This window comes from Stegostoma tigrinum, chromosome 29, assembly GCF_030684315.1.
Source record: "Stegostoma tigrinum isolate sSteTig4 chromosome 29, sSteTig4.hap1, whole genome shotgun sequence".
Lineage (NCBI taxonomy): Eukaryota > Metazoa > Chordata > Chondrichthyes > Orectolobiformes > Stegostomatidae > Stegostoma > Stegostoma tigrinum.
Genome location: NC_081382.1, coordinates 25,369,424 through 25,390,212, shown reverse-complemented (window position 1 = coordinate 25,390,212; position 20,789 = coordinate 25,369,424). Strand labels below are relative to the sequence as shown.

At 35.5% G+C, this 20,789-nt stretch overlaps 1 protein-coding gene across 1 annotated transcript in view; it reads left to right on the top strand.

Annotated features, from left to right (window-relative positions):
* The first annotated feature begins 340 nt into the window (after positions 1-340).
* Positions 341-20,789, top strand: part of LOC125465451 (nuclear receptor subfamily 5 group A member 2-like) — a 97,395-nt gene continuing 76,946 nt past the window's right edge. Inside the window, exons 1-3 of the mRNA XM_048558996.1 lie at positions 341-420; positions 8,402-8,520; positions 8,871-9,012. Of these exons, the coding sequence (XP_048414953.1) occupies positions 357-420; positions 8,402-8,520; positions 8,871-9,012 (325 nt within the window). The 5' untranslated portion in view covers positions 341-356. The remainder of the gene's footprint in view (positions 421-8,401; positions 8,521-8,870; positions 9,013-20,789) is intronic.

Sequence of the window (20,789 nt, the reverse complement as noted above, 5' to 3'; positions counted from 1 at the left end):
ATTCATTCCCTCTCCACTAGTCTTGGTTAATTATTTCTTCTGTATTATCTGTGTTATAAAAAAAACCTTATCTGTCATTCTGTCAGTTTGTAATGAGGATTTCTTATCATCTTCTCTGAGGTCACCTGACCAGAAGAACCAATCAAATGTCAAGAACAAGATCCTATTTCTCTGATTAGCCCCCATCATGATCTGTCTTGTGCAGTTTACAGCAGCATTGACACACATCCTGATCAGAGTTCAGTAACCAGCCTACCACCTTAGTTTTCCAACTCATTTGATTTTTTTTTAATTGGATAAAATTTAAAACTAGGCCAGAGGTAACGCTGTTTGGAGTGGATTCCTTTAAAGGAGTAATGTCTGGTAGTTCTTCTTTGGTTCCTCCTGGCAGTTCCATCAAACAAACTACTCCAGAGACATGTAAGTATTTTCAAACATTTATAAAGGTGGATCTGTTGCATGTTAGTTTTAAAACGCCATAAGGTGTTTTAAATAAACAAGTTCATTGTACTGCATTTGATTATAAAATTGCACTTCAGCAACGTACTATCTTTGAATTCAAAGTTTATTGAAAGTGCAACTGAGATTTCGAATCAGTGGTTTAGGATGTTGACAAACTCATAAAAATTATTTGTTTGTAAGTTATCATCACAATAGTTCATATGCATCATAAAGATACTCCAGATATGTTGCCAGAAAATGCAAACAAAAGTAAATAAAACCAAACCTGAAGCATTTATTTCATTCTTACCTGGAAAAATGTAAGATACATCTAAAAAGACGTAGACTTTTTTTAAAAAAATGAGCAGTAATGGAAAATTTGAACAATCCAGCTATGTTTTCAAGAGCGTACATGTTATCAAAAAATTAGGTTTTAAGTTGGGAACTATGGGACATAAGTTGTAGATACACAAATTGACAGTGTTCAAAGTATCTAATTTATCAATAGATCTTACAAAGTAGAATTGTAGTTCACGTTATTTTATAAGTTAGTTTGAAATATAGCTTGAAACTTTATACACATAATCTTTGCTTTACATTTATTTAATAGTGTTGTGAAAAATGTTATACTGCATCTAAATCTTAGTCTATCTAAATTAAAAAAAAGACTTTTGCAGACGCAGGCAATGCTCAGAATGTCTTACCGGGTCCTTTAAAAGAAAACTGCAGTTTTTTTAATATAATGCCCTGGCACTTTGTATTAATAAGCAATTACACGTGTTTGCTACTCATTTGTTCTGTTAAGAAAGAAAATTACATTGTGATAGTAGTAGCAAAAATGATTCAATAGAAAACACATTACATTCCAGGGAAGGAAAAGCATTAACAGTGTACATTTTTAAAGGAACTACACGTACCGCAGCGAGAATTAACATACTTTATACAAAGTAGTCATAAAAGTCTAATTATATTGTTTAACAAGCATTTTGTTACAATATAGTGCTTCAAATGGATATTTAAAATTATATTAAATTCTATATTAAAATTAATCAGGTAAATAAATAGTTTTATTTTGTTGGAGATATTCAAACAGCAACCAGAAAGATGAAATACAACTGATTACATGGCTGAGAAACAGATGATATTGATGCTAAATTATTGTCAAATTACTTCAAGGCATTTATACTTCAGGAACTCGTGTTTTTTTTTCTAAATTTCTTTTGTTTCAAAGAAATAATTTGGAACATTAATTTGAGAAATTGTCATTTGTCATGAACTACCAGGTAAAATAGAATTCACATGTCAAGGAAATCCTTTAAAATATATTAATGCCCTATATGCTTTATTTATTGTTCATAAAGATTTCTGAAGTAAAAATGTTTACTCTAGTTAAATACAGCCTCACAGATCTAAATGCATATTTATATTTGAAATAACATTTAGTTAGTTACTTGTTAAGAAAATTATAGCACTCCAAAGATATTGTGTAACTATGTTGAATTCTAACTCTCTTAGGTATTGTTTACCTTGTGTCTTTTTATTGAAGGGAACGGGGTAGGGGAAGTAATTTGCTGTGATATTCAACATTAGTATGCACACAATACATCATAAGTTAAGGTGGAAAAATACATCTTAAATTTGATCAAATTCCATTTCTTTATTTTGAATTTAAATATCTGTGATTTCATTTACAATCAGAAATGGATAAATTTTATTCAATAAAATGTCTCACATTCTAATTACAGTTCACAACTAAACCAAATACATATATTTAATGTTGAAGAAAAATGTCAGCTTTTTTTTTCAGAATATGTTTTAAAGTAGTGTTATCAGTTTATCCTCAAGTAAGCATGAATGTATATTTATAAACTTTATTTAGAATTTAATTTTTTCAAGACTGATATAGACTGAACGAACAGCTTTTTCCTTATATATTTGAAAAATCATAGTGAATTGGAAAATAATGGTCGATATTTAAATAAAATTGGAAAGGTAACTGCATTGAACTTTCTAACAATGTTTTTGTATTCCCTGAGGGATATGAGTTTTGAATGAAACATCAGCAAGTCACATTGAAAAGAAAACAGTGTACTTAATTCAAACAACTAACAGCTGATTACCATTTCAGCATTCATTGGGATAAAAGATTTTAGTTTTGCAATAATCCCTACATCAATGTATCTTATTTTTCATGCTATAACACCAGTGATATTTTTTACCAGTGTGGGAATTTGCAATAAAGAAAGAAAGATTTACTTATGAGTTACTAATAGTAGTTACATTTCATGACCTTAGTAAACTAAAGTACTTTACATAATATTTTTAATGTACACATATGATAATAACACTGTTGTTTCATCATGCTTACATTCTGCTATTCCAACTTTTGTACAAATGAATGAGTAATGCACATTGACAATATTTTTCATTTAATACAAGATTTGTTGTATGAAGAGCTTTGTGGGTTTAACTTAAATTTAATTACTCTTATTTCATTTGCCTTTTTTCTATATACAGGAGAGTATGAAATGAGAGGTAGTTCCTGCTTACTGATGAGGTCATGTTTTACAAGATCTCTGAAATCACCCTCTGCCACTGACATGCATTAAGTGATGGTTTTAGGGAAAAAGACTTAAATTATCAGCATATATTCTGATAAATCTTCGACTGTTTGAAACAGTATGGCTTATGTTTCTTTCAATGATATTTAAAACATGTTGCACTGAGCTGTTGTTTCTGTTCTATATGATGCACCCATCACTGATCGTATGTATATTCTACTATTTTACACAAAAACTTAAAATTATGTTATTGCAGATAATGTCCGATTCAACATTCCTGCTTTTCCCGGTACCTTCAAAATAACCCAAAATAAATAGTAACTTTTGACTTTTTTTAATAAAAGATACTTCAATAGGGATGAGAACAACAACAGCTGTCGGAATGCTGCAGTGGTAACATTCATGTTTCTGTGCTGGTGAACTATACTCAAGGCCTGTAGTTCCTAAGGACAGATTTGGGAGACAAAGACAGACAGAGGAAAGAAGACTATTGGGACAGATCCAGAAACAAAACAAAGCAGCATCCAGACATTTCAGGGATACAGCTAGAAGATAGAGCAGGACAAAGCTCAGGACATTACAGAGTCAGCAAAATTTTTTTAAAAATGTACATAAAGGCACAAAGCTTGATTGAAAGTGAATCCGAAATAAAGAGGAAAAAGAATAAAGCAGAGAAGAATATAGAAGTCATAAAAATAGGAAAAAAATCAAAAGCCCATGCCACATGATAATCAAAAAAGAGAATAAAAAGATAAATATAGAATACCTGAGAGATAAAGTGTGAGCAACGTGGGAAACAAAAGAGTGCACACAAGAACAAATATTCAGAACTAAGTAATGAGGTGAAAGGAGAAAAATAGAAGACTGAAACATCTTTAAAATTTCCTATCATGGAAAGGGATAAATTGATTTGGCAGCCACAGTTTTTGTTAAAAAGGATAAGCCAGGTTTTAAATACTTAAAAAATGTTTAAAATGTTTCCTTTACCCTTTCTTGTTCATAATAAAATGATTAACGTGATATGAACAGCAGATAAGTACCTAACTTAAATTATATCTGTTGGCTTTTTAAAATCTAGATTTTATTTTATTGAAATGTAGAAATGTAATAAATCCCTCTGAAAGAATTGCATTTTGCAGTAAAGATGTCAAGCACAGTTGAAATTACAAAATAGAAAATATAATTTTACATTTGAATTGTAATATCTACTGACCATAACAAATCTTATGAATTAGCATATTCAGGATCAGTTTCATTTTATCAGTATTAAAAGCATTATTTGTACCTGGTTAAAAGTCAAGATAAATCACTGGCAATGTTAAAAGCAAACTGGACTGAAGAGGTCAAATCATTCAGAAAAAAAACTTTCCTTAAGAAAACACAAGTGATAAAAAGAAACCAGTTTTGAAAGGTCATATGAGTTAGTATTTTAGTAATTAGTTTTGAATTGACATAGATACTCATGCCATAGTTCTCCATCAATCCATGACCTTTACTTCAGTATGGCATTAGTCCTGCTCTCTCCTTATGGCCAGATGATGCTTCAATAAAGATTTCCAAAATAATCTGGGGAGAAATTGGTGTTTGTAAAAGTGACTATGAAACTGTCAGATGGTCATTAAAAATCCAACCTGTTATGTGGCTTTTAGGAAAGGAAAGCTGCTCTGTGTGAAATTAGATCTAAACCAATCCAGTTGACTCCTAACCACCAGCTATAGTCATCTGGCAAGATACCCAGTCATCAAAAAGAAGCCACCTCACCATTTTCTTGGTGCAATCAGTTAAAGGCAATTAATGCCGGCTGGGCTGGCGATGCTTACAACTCAAGAACCTAGAAAAAAGTGATATTTACGAAGGAAAAAAAGATTCAGAGGGAATGTACGAGTAGCTAATCATATCAGATATGTCACGAACAGTGATGGTAACGTAACAACGATCAGCACCAGACGTCAAGAAGTAAATGTTAGATTGACCATCTTGCATCCTTCCTCAGTTCAATACTGGTGACAAAAACTAGGGGAATTAAAACCAACTTTTAACATCGCCCAGCCCTCACCTCGCCGCACCGTCTGGTCCCCGGCGCTCAATCACACCCAGCCGGCAGGTGGCGCACACGCGGCTGTCCAGCCGCTCCTCGCTGATTGGTCCCACCGTGTATCAGTCAGTAACTCAGCAGCTGATTGTCTCATGGCCTTGTCACTAGGACCATGTCGCAGCCATGGACCTGCCTACTCCATGCGCGCTTTTTACTTCGGCGCCTGGTTCACTCCCTGGCCCAATGTGGGATGTGAGAGTCAATGTAAAGTCGTTCCCGAGGCTGAAGGTATTGATCAGTCTGGGGGAAAGGCAGGTTGCCAAATATTATTATTTTAATGTTATTTATGAAAGGGTAAACCTCGTAAGCTCTGTCAAAGGATTTTTAAAAGTGTAAAAGAAACCATCCTAACTGCGGCTCCTTATAACCAAATCCCTCCCTGGAAATGCTTTATTTTCTTACCAGAGGAATCAAGTTACTGTGAGGGCCTGGGGCAAGCAATGTTGGTTGACCTTTCAGAAATATCAATAATAATTCAACTCTAGAGCAAAACGACTCCAATTTCCTAGTAAAAATCCAAAGTTTGCAATGAATTTTGTCTTTAAAAAGCCTCTTACTTCAATTCTTCTACGTTATTTTCTGGAATAATGATGATATTAATTAAAATCTAAACTGAGGTGGTAGCTGATGGCAGTGAGGCTTCACAGTGGCTGGTGATTGCCTGGATCTGTATTTTGACAGGTAGTAATTTGAGGCGATTCTCGTCTGAGGTATCGTTAAACTATATCCAATGTTGAACACAGAAATTGTACTCAGAATAAATAAAGAGTTTGGTGAAATGTTCAGTCCACGAATTCAGCCAGTTTGTGTAGCCTGTTATGGCTTAATAAAGTAACTTTAGAATTCGGCCTGATCTTTATTCACGGCCGTGCTCTGATTTCAGAGAATAAAGCCTGTGTTTGTGGATTTCTGAACTGATACAAACATTGGTGGACAGGTGTTTTTGTAACCGAACGCAAAGATATCAGTTTGATTTTTTTCTCATAAATTATGCGAGACAGGAATATTTCACTCGCGGGGCTACTTCGAATTTGACGAATTAAACTCTACTAATATATATCTCTAAAAATGCATTTAACACGTTTGCAATTGTTTGGGACTTATGTGCATTGTTCTTTAAAATTTCTGCACGGAATTGCCCCGTAAGTGCACAGAAGAATTTTGAATGTATTTAATGCCTCCCGGTTCGTTTAAGAACGATTTTTTTTCTGCCCTGTTTGGTCCTGATCTTTACAAAACTGAATTACCCTTGGATGATTATTCTACTTATAAATAAATGTTTCTTGTCCGGGGCCTACGTAGCTGAACATATTTCCCGTCAGCGCCAAATAAAATGTATTTTGTTCAACTTTCCCATTGATGTATTTTAATATGTTTAACATGATCATATTTCTTTTTTGCTATTCTACAAGACTTTTTTTTAGTAAGCAGTATAGGCGTTCCGCTTCACGTCGAAGCCACAAGTCACATAACCCGTGAGAACGACGGGCCTTACAATGCACCGTTGTAGACTCGGAAGCATTCTAATAATCTTCTTCCTATTCAAAAACGATGGAGGGGAGAAACCTCCCTTTTTTATTGAATTATCCAAATTTTCGCCCGTAAACTTTGAATCAACAAGAATATTCGAAGTAAACTTCCGCTTCGTCCTCTTTAAACTCAAGCGATGCATATGTTGATTCGACGAAAGGTGACACTTGTAACGTGGTTTTAGATAAATTGCCCAATTACAGAAACTTTTGGTTTTAAAATGAAAGGTCAATTCCAACGGATCGTGATGATTGAAGCGGACACGCAACTATGTTAATGTCTCACTATCCTAAAATGACACGAACATGAAAATTTGTTAACAATTTTTGGTTCGACTATTTAATATTTCCTGCATGCCAGTATTGCAATATTTAAGTATTAATAACATTTCGAAGGACAGTTGCTGTTCAAAGGTTGAACTAATGAAACATCCGCGATATTTTACGCATATACAATACAAAACGTTATACCATTTACTCGGGATCCACCAAACAAAAAGGGTGTCTGTTAAAACGAGATACTTTTCCTACGTTGATCTTGCGTTATTCGTTAAGACCTCATCTCAGCACAGGCTTTAATGTGACTCAAATTTTCATCAGTAATAAGAATCGATTCGCAGACTTTCAGAAACACCTTGACAATCAGATTTTCTTTTCTGAAATAGGTATATATCCGTTAAAGCTGGTTATGCCTCTCGCGGTCCATTACCAATTACAGGAGTAACATGGTTCATTAACCGAATATTGAATAGTACCTGACACAGGCAATTAATTTTCTTGATAATTGGGGAGCGGGGGAGGATATAATTCAACTTTTTCCAGAGGAATGTTTAGTTAGTAAGAAAAATAAGCCCCTCTCAATTCAAATAAACTATTTGGAGGAGGTCTTAGCTGTCTTTCTTGCTCTGTACGTTCAAAATTATAGCTTGTTTCGTGATTTTGAGTTTTTTTTGGTGTTTGTCTTCCTGATCATACAATTGAATTGAAGCCTGCGTCTCGAAGTATGAATCTTTGAGAGCCGCACTTTTCCTTTCATCCAGTGCATTGTCTTTTCCATTTCAGGATAAACAGGATTTTAAAGTTTAGCGATGTATAGGTTGGCAGACAGAATGAAGATTTTATTAACTTATTTTTCCCTGTGATTGGAAGCTTATTGAATGTGTAGAACATAAATCATGTGTTAAATTTAAGTGCCACCGATTGGCATTAATCCAATCATAGCTTGTGGGATCAAATACCGGGAAGAGCGGGACTGTATTACAATCTTTGTTAATGTTAAATACTATTTTCCCTAACAATGTTGTGGGACACACGTAATTTTTAAAACCTTGTGAAAATAAATTGAATATTCACTTGCTGAATAAACGAGATATTCGGGTTTCAGTTTTCGTGTAATTTTTTTTTATAAATGTGAAATGGAAGTACATCAGTGGAACTGCACAGAACCTCAAATAATCATTTGTTATTGATGCTTCGATAGGAGCATCTCTCAGTTACGTCTGTGGGCAGGTCAACGTCTCCATGGCAAACTGATGTGTGATTTGTGAGCTTTCTATAAATTACTGCCTTCAGAGAGCGTCAGAAGCAAAAGGCATTTCTTAATATCCCGTTACCTCTGAACTTCGGTGAAGCCAGGGACCACCCGGCTCGAGCCCCTTTTGTGTGTGTGTGTGTGTGTGTGTGTGTGTGTGTGTGAGAGAGAGAGAGAGAGAGAGAGTGAGAGAGTTACAGCAAAAAAAATCACTGCCAGCCTAATTTTTATTTCTTCTGTTCAGCCCGTCAGTTCAAGGTGATGGACTACGTTTATGATGATGACCTGGATGAACTGTGTCCAGTCTGTGGAGATAAAGTGTCCGGTTATCATTACGGTCTGCTGACCTGTGAGAGTTGCAAGGTGAGCTGAACGGTACCCGCCGTGTGAATTCTAAAGATGTGTTTTTCTTCCCCAAGTGATGGGGTTTTGGTTGTTTCTAAAACCCCTTTGCTCAATGACAGTGTCCGTTCAGATGGCATCAGGTAGAAACTGAAATGAAGCCCGATCGAGCGAACGAGGAAACCCAATTAACCAGTTCACCATTAAATCAAAACCATTACATATGTACACTCAGAGATGCCAAACGTCGATTGTTGGGCGGGTTTATTTGTGGGAATGTCTGGAAAGAACGCAAGTGATCGATTTGCGTTTAGTTTTGCTGCATTTATTCATTTTTCTATGTTAAGTAACTTTCAAACTTCTTCCCTTAGGGGTTTTTCAAAAGAACTGTTCAGAACAGCAAGCGCTATACTTGCACCGAGAATCAGAATTGCAAAATAGATAAAACTCAGAGAAAGAGATGTCCGTATTGCCGATTTCAGAAATGCCTGACCGTGGGAATGAGGTTAGAAGGTAAGCTGTGAATTGTTGTTTTAGCTGTTTTGAAATGATTTAATTTAGATCGTAAGATCGGGTTTTCACTGATGAATCATATTCGGGTGTGTATTTGGAACCTGACTGTCATTAAGGTGACAGTTATGTAAAGGACAACCGGGGATCCGCAGCAAAATGCTGGGTTACTCAGCGCCGCTCCCATCGATACAAACAAGTTTGTTTTAACTTATTTTTAAAAGTGAGATTTGATCACATTCATGTTAACGGAAAATATGAGGTGTTAATAAGGTTAAACAAAGATCACCTCGATTAGACTTCCCCTCAAAATTCTCAGGTCCGAGAGTGGAGTTTCTTAGCGGATTTTTCAATTTTACCGAGCTGTTGATGAAATGGAATTTTTCACAGCAACATTTATGCATCAGTATATACTATTAGGCATTGATAATATTATATTTATACTGCAAACTCATGACCAGATCTGGTAGGCCTTTCAGAAAATGGAAACAGACATGATGAGTAATGTGTCCCAGATGTTCACTTTGAGCACACAGAATATTCAGCATTTATACTGTGCTGAAGTTCCGTTTGATATGGAAGCACACATCATGGTGAGAATTGGCTCACTGGACTGAGTTGGGATTAGTATTTGATTCATTTATGTATTTTCCAAAAAGTTGCTTTTTAAAACGGACCGTGAATTGCATGCAACTCTCTGACAATTGTAAGAGTCGTGGCTTTTCACAATGAGAGAGAGTGTGAAAAATGGTCCAGGTGAACAATAAAAAAAAGTGGAATAATTAGCAATAATCTCCAGATCAGCATAAAATCACTGACAATGGGAATTTTCTGAAAAGTATTTTAAACATTTTAATATAGGGCAAGTGCAAATGAAATAACTCATGCTAATAATAATACGTACCTGACGAAGTCTTAAAATTAAACTTGGATGGAACCATACTGTATAATTTAAAATAACTACAACTTAATGGAGAAAATTGAATTTTGACCATAATATTAGACCTGCTTTATTATATTTTATTTAAAAATATGTTTAATGACAATTGCACTAAAATATAGCTCCTATGTATAATAAATATAAAATCAAAAAATACATATGCAGAATCCCTACATGTGCTCAATCACATGCACACTTGAACATTTTTAATGAAAAATAATTTAAGATCTCCCTTGCTATGAGGAATTTTAAGGAGTAATTTGAGTGCATTGACACATTTGTAGTTTTATTGAAGTGATATTTCAATAACATGTGTGAAATGCTCAAATTGGATTTGCATTTTCACCCCCTAATATTTAAATTATAACAAAATCCTTCTTGCATTATTTTTTCTGTTTGATAATGACAGGTTTGAACTATTTTCCTTGGTCATTTCTGTATAAATTCTGAGGGCCGCATGCATGTAAACTATACAGACAACTCTCAGTAAAATCATGTTGGAAAACAAACTGTGAGAATTTTCCAAGATACTATTTTGGAGAAATATTTGATTTAAGAATTGGCCTTTCATTACGTTTTATCTGAATTTTTCCACATCTCCTGCAACTCCAGGAGCAAATTTCGTTATAGCAGCCGGATCTCGATGCAAACTAGGAAAGTGAACTAAGGAACCACGAGAAACTGTAGTGGAAGGATGGTGGAAATGTTTTTGTAAAAGTTTGTTAACTAATGCCTAAAAGCATTTATTCATCTCAATCAATCCAATGCACTTGGTGCCTTATGCCAAAAATAGTGAAATTTCACTTTTATGTAAGACTGACCTCCATGTTAAAATTAATTAATATCCCATGCATCTATTCTGTTCCTGAATTATGCAACAGTAAACAATACTGTATAAATGATATTTGGGACCATTTTCAGAAGAATGAAGTTGCATTTTAAGTATTACGTAGTAAAACATTTGTAGTAGTGTAAGTGTGCATTGGTGGGATGGCAATAAAGCAGAAGACTGGCAGTAGGTAATGAGGTTCATTTGAACAGCTGTTACAGGCAGGATGGGTTGAATAGCCTCTCTGTACACTATCATAGTTCTGTGATAATATTAAATCCTTAGTCATGAGGAAAGCGGTGTGTTTAAAGTTTAACTGCCAGAATTATGTGGATGCAATGGCTGGAATTTTTAAAAACTTTTATTTCATGATACTCAGTAGCAGCAATGTGTACCATCTACAAGATGCAGTGCCAAAGTTCACCAAAGATTCTCAAACAGTACCTTCCAAACACATAACCACCACCATCAGAAGGACAAGCTGCAGATACATGGCAACACCACTACCTGCAAGTTCCCCTCCAACCCACTCACCATCCTGTCTTGGGAAAATATCACCATTCCTTCACTATTGTTAAGTCAAAATCCTGGAATTCCCTCCACAAGGGTGTTATGGATAAACCTGCAGCAGTGGATTGCAGTGGTTCAAGAAAGCAAGGAAAACTAGGGATGGGCAATAAATGCAGGATATCCACATCCCACAAGTGGATTTTTAAAAAAATGCTGGTCAAGGAGACTATCTAATCAAAGATTAACGCATACAAAGGGAAAAATAAGTGGTATTCCTGGAAATATTTCAGAAACCAGCAGCAAATGACTAAAATGTTAATAATAATGAAGAAAATTGATAAAAATAAACTGACAAGAAATTAACAAAACAAAGAACATGTACTTCTATGATTATTTAAAAGGACAACAAGTAGCTAAAGTAAATGTGGGGCCTTTAGAGACTGCAATTCATGAATTGATAATGGGAAACAAGGAAGTGGCAGACAATTTAATTCAATATTTGATATCAGTCTTCATGGTGGAGGACACTATAAATATTGCAAAGATGACAGATAACCAAGGCGCTAATGGGAGGAAAAAATCTGGTAACAGCCTCTATCATGTTGGTGGGGGCAAAATATTTGACAAACTAGTGGAACTATAGGCAGATAAGTCAACAGGACCCAATTATCTGAACCAAAGGGATATAAAAGAAATGGCTGCAGGGACAGTGGAGGCATTGGTTGAAATATTCCAGAACTCACTGGGAAATTTTCAGTGGATTGGAAAACTGTTAGTGTGATGCCCTTGTTCAAGGAAGGAGGGAGTCAGAAGGCAGGAAACTATATATCAGTTAGTCTAACACCTGTTATTGGGAAAATGCTGGAGTCCAATATTAAGGAAGAAATAGCAAGCCATTGAGAAAAGCTTCACTTGATCAAAAAGATTTTTTTTTGAAAGGGATATATTGTTTGACATTTTGCTAGAGTTGTTTGAGGATATAGTAAGTACAGTTGATAAAGGAGAATTGGTAGAAGTAGTGTATTTGGATTTTGAGAAGACATTTGATAACATTCCACACGAAAGGTTATTGCACAACATGGGAGCTCATTGTATTGGGTTAAGTATTAGCATGCATTGAGGATTGGTAAATACACAGAAAACAGACAGTTGGGTTTAATTGATCATTTTTCAAATTAGAGAGACAGAAAAGGTGGAATGCCACAAAGATTGGTCTGAGGGCCTCAATTATTTACTGTCTATATTTGTGACTTACAGAAGGGCACAGAGTGTAATGTGTCCAAGTTGAGTGACAATACAAAAAATAGGTGGGAAGGCACATTGTGATAAGGAGTCTGTAAGAGTATATAACTAGGTTGAGTGCATAGGCAGAAATCTCACAGTTGGAGTTTAATGTAGGAAACTGAGAGTTCATGCACTTTGATAGGAAGAATCAAATAGCAGACTTATTCAAAATGGAGAGAAACTCCAAAAAAGTGTAATGCAGAGGAGCTTACGTAATTGTGTGCATGTAACATAATAAGTTAGGATGTAGGTGCAATAGGTAATTATAGAGGCAAATAGAAGTTTGAACTTTATTGCTAGGGGGTTAAAGTTTAAAAACAGGGATATATAGGGTGCTGACTGAGACACACGTAAAGAATTATGTACCATTTTTATCCCCATATTTTAAAAAAGTACTATACTGGTGTTGGAAGCTGTTGAAACAAAATCCAGTAATTTAGTTCCTAAGGTTAAGAGGTTGACTTATTAAGAATGGTTAAACAGGTTAGGCCTTCAGTCATTAGAGTTTAAAAGAATGAGAGGTGATCTTGTTGAAGCATGTAAGATTCTGGGTTAGGGACATGTGCTTGACAGGGTAGATGTTGAACAGATGTTTCCACTAGTGAGGAAATCTTGAATTAGATCACATAGTTACTAAGTTAGGGACTGCTCATTTAAAATTAAGATGAGTAGGAATTTCTTCTCTGAAAGGATAGTGAATTTCTGAAATTTTCTGTTCCAGAGCATTGTGGAGGCTAGATCACTGCAAGTATTTCAAGAAGAGGTAGATTTTTGAAGTAACAGGGAGTTGATGACAATGTTGAGCTGGCATTTAAGAGGAGCTGAGGCTTGGACTGATTAGCCATTATGTTGTTGATTGATGGGGCAGGTTTGAGGGGCCAAAGGGTCTAGTCCTGCCCCTATTTTTTGCATTCTTTTGTTTTAATATTCTACATTAAGTTGTAGAAAAATTATCACAATATATCTCAGTTGCTTAATTTCTCATTTTTAGTTTAAATTTATGATTGAATAGTTGCTTGAAACAGGAAAATATCCATATCAATTATACTGGTTATCAAAAGAACTTGGTTAACTTGTAACTTTGAGTGAGTGAGGAATTTGAAGTAGTTCCACACATAATTCAGTTTACCGTGCAAAGTTGCAACAATAAGAGGCAGCAGACTGAGCGGCACAAAGTTTATTGCAAGTATTTTATTTAAATGAACTCCAAGTAAAGGAGAAATTTTATTTTTAAGGGTCACTTCTTGAAATGGTAACAAGGTATTGAATAAATAATTACAGAAAGTTAAAACTTAAGGTGTATTTTAATTATATTGAGAAAACACAGTCTGAATCAAAACACTGCAAAGAGCTGGCCAAATGTTGCAGACAATGGAGAACTTTGCAGAAAATACTGGGATTGATGCAATGTAGGTGAAATGGCCCACAGAGGATATCTAGCCCATTTTGCCTTATTGAAATAGACCTCCTTTTGTTCAGTTATCAAGTTGGATCAATAATGGCTGGTAATTTGTTCTAGCTGATGTATTCCTTCCTGCAGGCCAGAGTACCAAGTATGGTGATGGGAAAGCTTTGAAATGGAGAAGGTGAAGGTTGATAGGGTTGTAAATAATATTAAAATGCAAGTGCAATCATATATTATGGATGCAGACTTGCAAGTAAATTTGGACACATTGTTGTATGCTACAGTCTGACTTCTCCCCTGTTACAAAGACAAAACGTTATTGAATAGTACACATGTACAATTCCAAAGTACAAAACATTGTAAGGTTTTCGAGAAGGACATTCAACACATTCATAATATAAACTGAGACATTTCACCACTTTTTTTTGGCTCCAGAAGTATTGAAGAAAGCTATCTGATTGAGAAAGAAAAACATCTCTGTTTTTCAGCTGGGGTACAGAAGCATTTGTGACCATAGGAACATAGTAAATAGGAGCAGGAAGCTCTTGAGCTTACTTTTCCATCAATAAGATCATGGCAGTTTTTTTATAGTAAGATCATATTTAATCAAATCTTAATGTGCCTACACATTAACCAGTTTCAAATGAAGCTGCAACATAGCTAAGGAGGCCAATATGTAACTGATTTGCCTACAATCATGCTCTACGTCAAAAAAAAATGAAAACAGTGCTGTTGTAAATATATGAAAAATATTTTTATTTATCAATTTGCTCACATCCCTGATAGTGGCCAGATCATGTACTAAATAACAGTGAAAATAGAAAGATGAAGATGGTTATGAATCAGAAAAAAGCAAGTAGGAAAGACAGGGAAGATCAAGCCCAAGAATGAAGAATATTTATTTCAATGCAAGAGGTCTTACAAATGGGGCTGATGAATTCAGGGTATATATGGGAACATGTGACTGGGACATCGTCGCCATTACAGAAACTGATGCGTGGATAGGACTGGCAGCTGAATGTTCCAGGTTTTAGGTGTTATTGGAAGGATAGAGAGAGAGGCAGGAAAGGATAGGGAGTGACATTTTTGATTAAGGAAAACATTACAGTAATTAGAGAAGATATTTCTGAGAGATCATATAGTGAAAATACATGGGTTGAAATTAGAAGTAAGGAAGTGATGATCACCTTGACTAGTTTGTATTATAGGCCCTCCAATAGAGACAATCAAGAGAAATTAGGTAAATGTGTTCAGAATCATGAATGAATATGATTATGGTGAAGTAGGGAAAAATGTTTCCAGTTCCAGAAGTTGCGGTAACCAAAGGGATCAGATTTCTGATTAGCAAAAGAACAAGAGGTGGCACAGGAAAACAATTTATTTTACATTGTCTGTTTTGATCTGGGAAGCACTGCCTGAGAGTTAGAATGTCTTCGTCAAGATTGAAAAGGTAATTGGAGAAATACTTGAGAAGAAAATAACTGAGCTGTCAGAATGAGCAGGTAGTGAGATTAATTGGATTGCACAACCAATGAGCTGGCACAGGGTTGATGGGCCATATGGCCTCTTTCTGTGTTATATCATTCATTGATTACTGAGATAGTATGGAATGAATCTATTCATCCCATGAAAGCTATTCATAGTCTGCATTGTTGGCATAGTCTAGAGGATACTTATTCACAGTGTGCATGATTGGAATGGCATAGAAATATAGAAATAGCACTATTTCACTAATTGAATTAATGGGATAGAACGGACAGAATCCATTCACTTTGTGTATTTTGGTGATTGGAAGGAAGGACTCCATTCACCTTCTGAATTATAAGGATAGTTTAGAGGGGATCTAATCAGTGTGTTAGTTTTAGGATAGTATAGTGGAAGTCTTGTGTATTGTTGGAATAATGTGGGGGAATCTATTCATCTTCAATTTGAAAGTCTAGTAGGATTCTATTCACTGCACATATTATTAGAATTAACTACAGCACATCTTCCATTTCATCCGCTGTTAGGATAATATTGTGGGAATATATTTACACATCATCTAATATTTGATGTTGACAGTGGGTATAAAATTGGAAAATATTGACAAATCTCATTGTGCTGAGTGCAAAACATGCATATATTTTGGGGCTGAATTTCCCTTGTCTAACCTGTTTTTCTACCATTTCTATGGCTTGTCCTAAACTTACAGCAGATACTTAAAATACTGAAAGTAATTAATGGTGAATAGTAAATGTAAAGTTATATTTCGAGTTGCTATCTCTTAATAAGGTCCTAATAGCTTCATCTCTGTACTATTGTCCATGAACCTGCTGCTAAAAAACAAATTATAAATAATTAGAAGTTGAAAGAAATGAATTTTTTGAGCAGTTTTGTTCATAGTTATATCTTATGACCAATTAGAACACAGTTATAAATCCAAAAGAAACAAGATATAAATAAAGGATTTGTTTTGGTCAGCTAGATATTTGATAAGCTCGACCATAAATAAAAGTTTCCAAATAAAGCTTCTCTAAGTTTCACTTAGCCTGTTACAGAATAAATACTCATGAAGATACCAAAGCCAGCAAAATTTAGGCTCGGGTTGGGTTGTCTGCAATAAATGACTGATTTATTTTCAATTCCTTGTCATTAAGCATGATGACATCTCATGACCAACTTGACTCCAAACTATTCATGCTTATGTTCACTGCTAAGGAGCAGTCATGAGCTTGTCATTAGACAACTGGAACATAGAAACCTCAGTAGGTCAGCAATAGGTATTAAGTGCATATCTCCCTGAATTACGTATGTACTCACAGTGACATTCCTGACAACAGTGGGGAATACATGTACACTCATTGAACACTTCTTCTATCTGAAGGTGGAACTGCACCATTAACTGCTTACTTCCCTGTTATTAGGCCAAGAAGGTCAATGAGTCTTGGACATTCAAAGAGGTATTGCACAATTTTCAATCATTCAATGAATTACAAAATGTGACATCTCAAGCTCAAAGATTCTGCATGAACTATTTACTGGACAACTAATGTCACTGTGGTAGAAAAACCTGCGCAGATAGCTTGCAATGTGTGCATTGATATTCAATATACAAAAATCAAATGGTGTGTGCTAGATTTAAATATCACCATTGATTAAAAATGTGGAAGGAGCTGTGACAAGTACACATTGCATTGTGAGATTTACTCCACCTTTTAAGGTATTAAATGCTTCAGTTTTGGTTTTACTATTGGAAGATAATTGCAAAATTAAACGTGAGGTTACCAATGTATGCAATTAAAACTCTATTATACTATTATTATAATGCACTGTGATACACTCGTGAAAAAGAGAAATTTTTTATTATGGAATATACATTTGTCAAAGCTGTATTAGCTAGATCAAACACAAGGCATTGGAGCATTGCATAAAAGCTACATCTTGTGCTTTTCTCTTTAGACCCATAATGTACTATTCTAAACATACTGTACAGCTGACCAAATTCTGTTACACTGTAGAAGTGTATATAACATTGCACACAAAATCCTGACTGCAGTTGAGGCCAACTATAATTTTAATGTTCCAACTTCAATCCTGGTTCTGGACTTCAAGTTTTAATATAATTTTATTACGAACCCACCATAATCCCATGACCGATGCTGGTTCAAATTTGCAAGGTAAGGAGAAGGACTCTTCACTTTCACCGACCAGTTATGATGCCATTGCCACAAGCCTGGCATTTCTGGTTCCCTATTAACCCTGAGGCTGCTAGTTATGTTCATAGTTTGCTGTGTCCAGAATTTACCACTCGAGTTGGAACTCCCTAGGAACATTTTCAAACTGCTTTCATCAGCCCCCCGCTAAGATTTGACAGGCATCTGGAGACAAGGGATGCAGGTGTCCTGCTGCTTAAAGTCTGGCTGTCCATCCTCAATTCTATGCTGGTTAGCCTTGTAAAGAGCTGGCTGAGCCTGCCTTTTCCTCTCACTATGATGTGCAACATCTCTGAAGTGTCCAAGCAGTGATCCATCAATGTTTTATTCCATTAAATAGATTAATTTTGAACTAATGCTACTCTAGAGTTAGGTTGCCAAATATTAGGCAAAACTTTTAATCAAACATATAGTTCTTGTTTTATTTGTACTCCAGACTTTACCAGATTTTCTGCCAAAATATGCAGTTCAAATGAGCTTTCATAGCTATACAATATGGTAGAGAGTAGCTCAAGTAAAACTTCCGTCACTTGGAATAAATGATAGAAAAACAATTATCACAAGGAAAGAGGAAGTAGCAGAGTAATTGAACAAATATCTTATCTGTCTTCACTACCCAAGTGACAAATTTATTACTAGAAATAACCTGTGGCTGAATAGAATGAGAAAAATTAAGACACTGATGTCAGGAAGAAGGTGTTAAAAACATTTAAGTGGGTAAAATCCAACAAATCTTTTGGACCTGATTACCTACAACCTAGGGTTCTAAAGGAGACAGCTGCAGAGATTTTTGATGCACTGCACTGCTAACAATTTTACAAAATTCCTTCAACTTGGGACTGGACCCTACATACTGCAAGTTTGCAAATTTAGCAATGTTTTCAAGAAAGGAGGGAGAGAGAAAAGAAAGAAGTACAGGTCGTATGAACAAGGGGCAGGATAAATCCATTCAACCCCTTGAGTCTGCTCTCCCATTTACTAAGATCATACCTGAGCCATTGGAAAAATGCTGGGTTCTATTACCAAGAGAGTTTTAGCAATGTACTTAGGAAGATATACCAGTATTGGAACAAATCAACATGATTTTACAAAAGGAAAATCCTGTTTCACATATTTATTAACGTTGTTTAAGGATTTAAGTTATAGGATCGATGAATGGGATCCAGTAGATGTAATCTCTAGATTCCCAAAAAGCATATGATCACAAAATTACATACATGTTGTGGTGCAACATGAGGCAAATCAGCCCATTGTGTCTTGTCTTGTTCTCAGAGAATTTTAACTTAGAGCCAATCTCCTGTCTATTCCCATAACTGTATATTGTTTATATTTAAATAATTATCCAATACCCTCTCGAATGCCTCAATTAAACCAACTTTTCACCACATTTCCAGGCGGGCAGTGCATTCCAGATCATACTTATTCACTGTGTGAAAAGATATTTCTTGCCTCGCATTTGTTGTTTTACAAACAGTTAATAACTGTGCCCTCTGATTCTCAATCTGTTTACAAGTGGGAATAGTTTCTCCCTATTCACTCTGTCCAGACCCCTCAAGATTTTGAAAACTTCTATCAAATCTCCTCTTAGCCTTCTCCTCTCCAAACGAAATGGTCCCAACTTCTCCAATCTTTCCTCGTAGCTGAAATGTTTCACCTTGGAACCATTCTCATAAACGTTTCCTGCATTCTCTCTAATGTGTCCATATCCTTTATATAATGTGACACCCGAAGCTGGACACAGTATTCCAGCTGATGTCTATCTAGTGTCTCATAAGTTTATCATGACTTCCAAAGAAGTGTCACTGGACTTGAAATGTTAACTGTGTTTTCTCTCCACAGATGCTGACAGACCTGCTGAGTTCCTCCAGCAATTTCTGCTTTTGTGTAATGCAGATTTCCAGCATCCATGGTTCTTTGTTTAATACATTATTCGAGGCAGTAAAGTTATGATCAATGATTCACTAACGGTTCCTGCTATCTGCTCTGCCACCTGTAATAGCTAATCTACATATACAACCAAGTATCTTTGCTCCTGCACACCCTTTAGAATAGCCTTTATTCTATACCATCAACGTGATAAGATACCACCCAAAAGGCTAATAAGCAAGATTAGAGTTCCTGAAATTAGGAGAATATATTAGCTTGAAGAGAGGAGTGTTTAATGGACAGCAGTTGAAGAATGGGCACCAAAAGGGCATCTTCAAGTTGGCATGCTATATGTAGTGGAATGCTGACCACATTTGACCTTTTCACCTAGCTGTTGTCATTACTTATAGTTCTCTCTGTCTCTTCATCTAAGTCAGTATATTAATATACTGAAGGGGAGGGCCAGTTTGCAAATAGATTTAGACAGGTCAAGTGAGTAGGCAACAAATAGCAGAAGGGGTATAATAAATGAAAGTATGAAATCATCATAACAGTAAAAACCTGTTAAGTTTCAGAGAGACTTTAGTGTGCTTTTATAGGGAATACAGAAAGTTGGCATGTAGGTACTAACAAAAAACATCTTGTGTTGGCTTGTATTGCAAGGGTATTGGATTATGGGAATTGAGAACTCTTGCTAATATTGTACAGGGCTTTGGTGAGACCACTACCTGTAATATTGTGATTAATTTTGATCTTTTTTAAAGAAGGATATGCTCACATTGGAAGCTATACAAGAAAACTTCACTAAAATGGTTTCTGGGTTGAGAGGGTTGTCCCTTGAGAAGAGGCTTAGTAGATTAGGCCTATATTCTCTCGGGTTTACAAAAATAAGAGATGATCTCATTGATATATAGGTGTTTTTGAAGGAGCTTGATACGGTAAGTGATAAAAAAATTGTTTCGACTGCTCAGGCAATCAAAAACATGGGGACACAATCTCTGGAGAGGGTATGATCATTATTGACTTAGATGAAAAATTACTTCATTTAAATAGATATGAATCTTTGGAATTTGCTTTCCCACAGAGTTGCGGATGTTCCACTGTCCACCTATATGAGATAAGACAGATTTTTGCAGTCTTATGAATCAAGGGACACAAAAACTGGGCTTGGAAAATGAGGTTGATCCCCAAGATCAATTGTATTCATAGTGAGTGGCAGAGCACATTCAGTAGCCTGAATGGTCTACTCCTGTA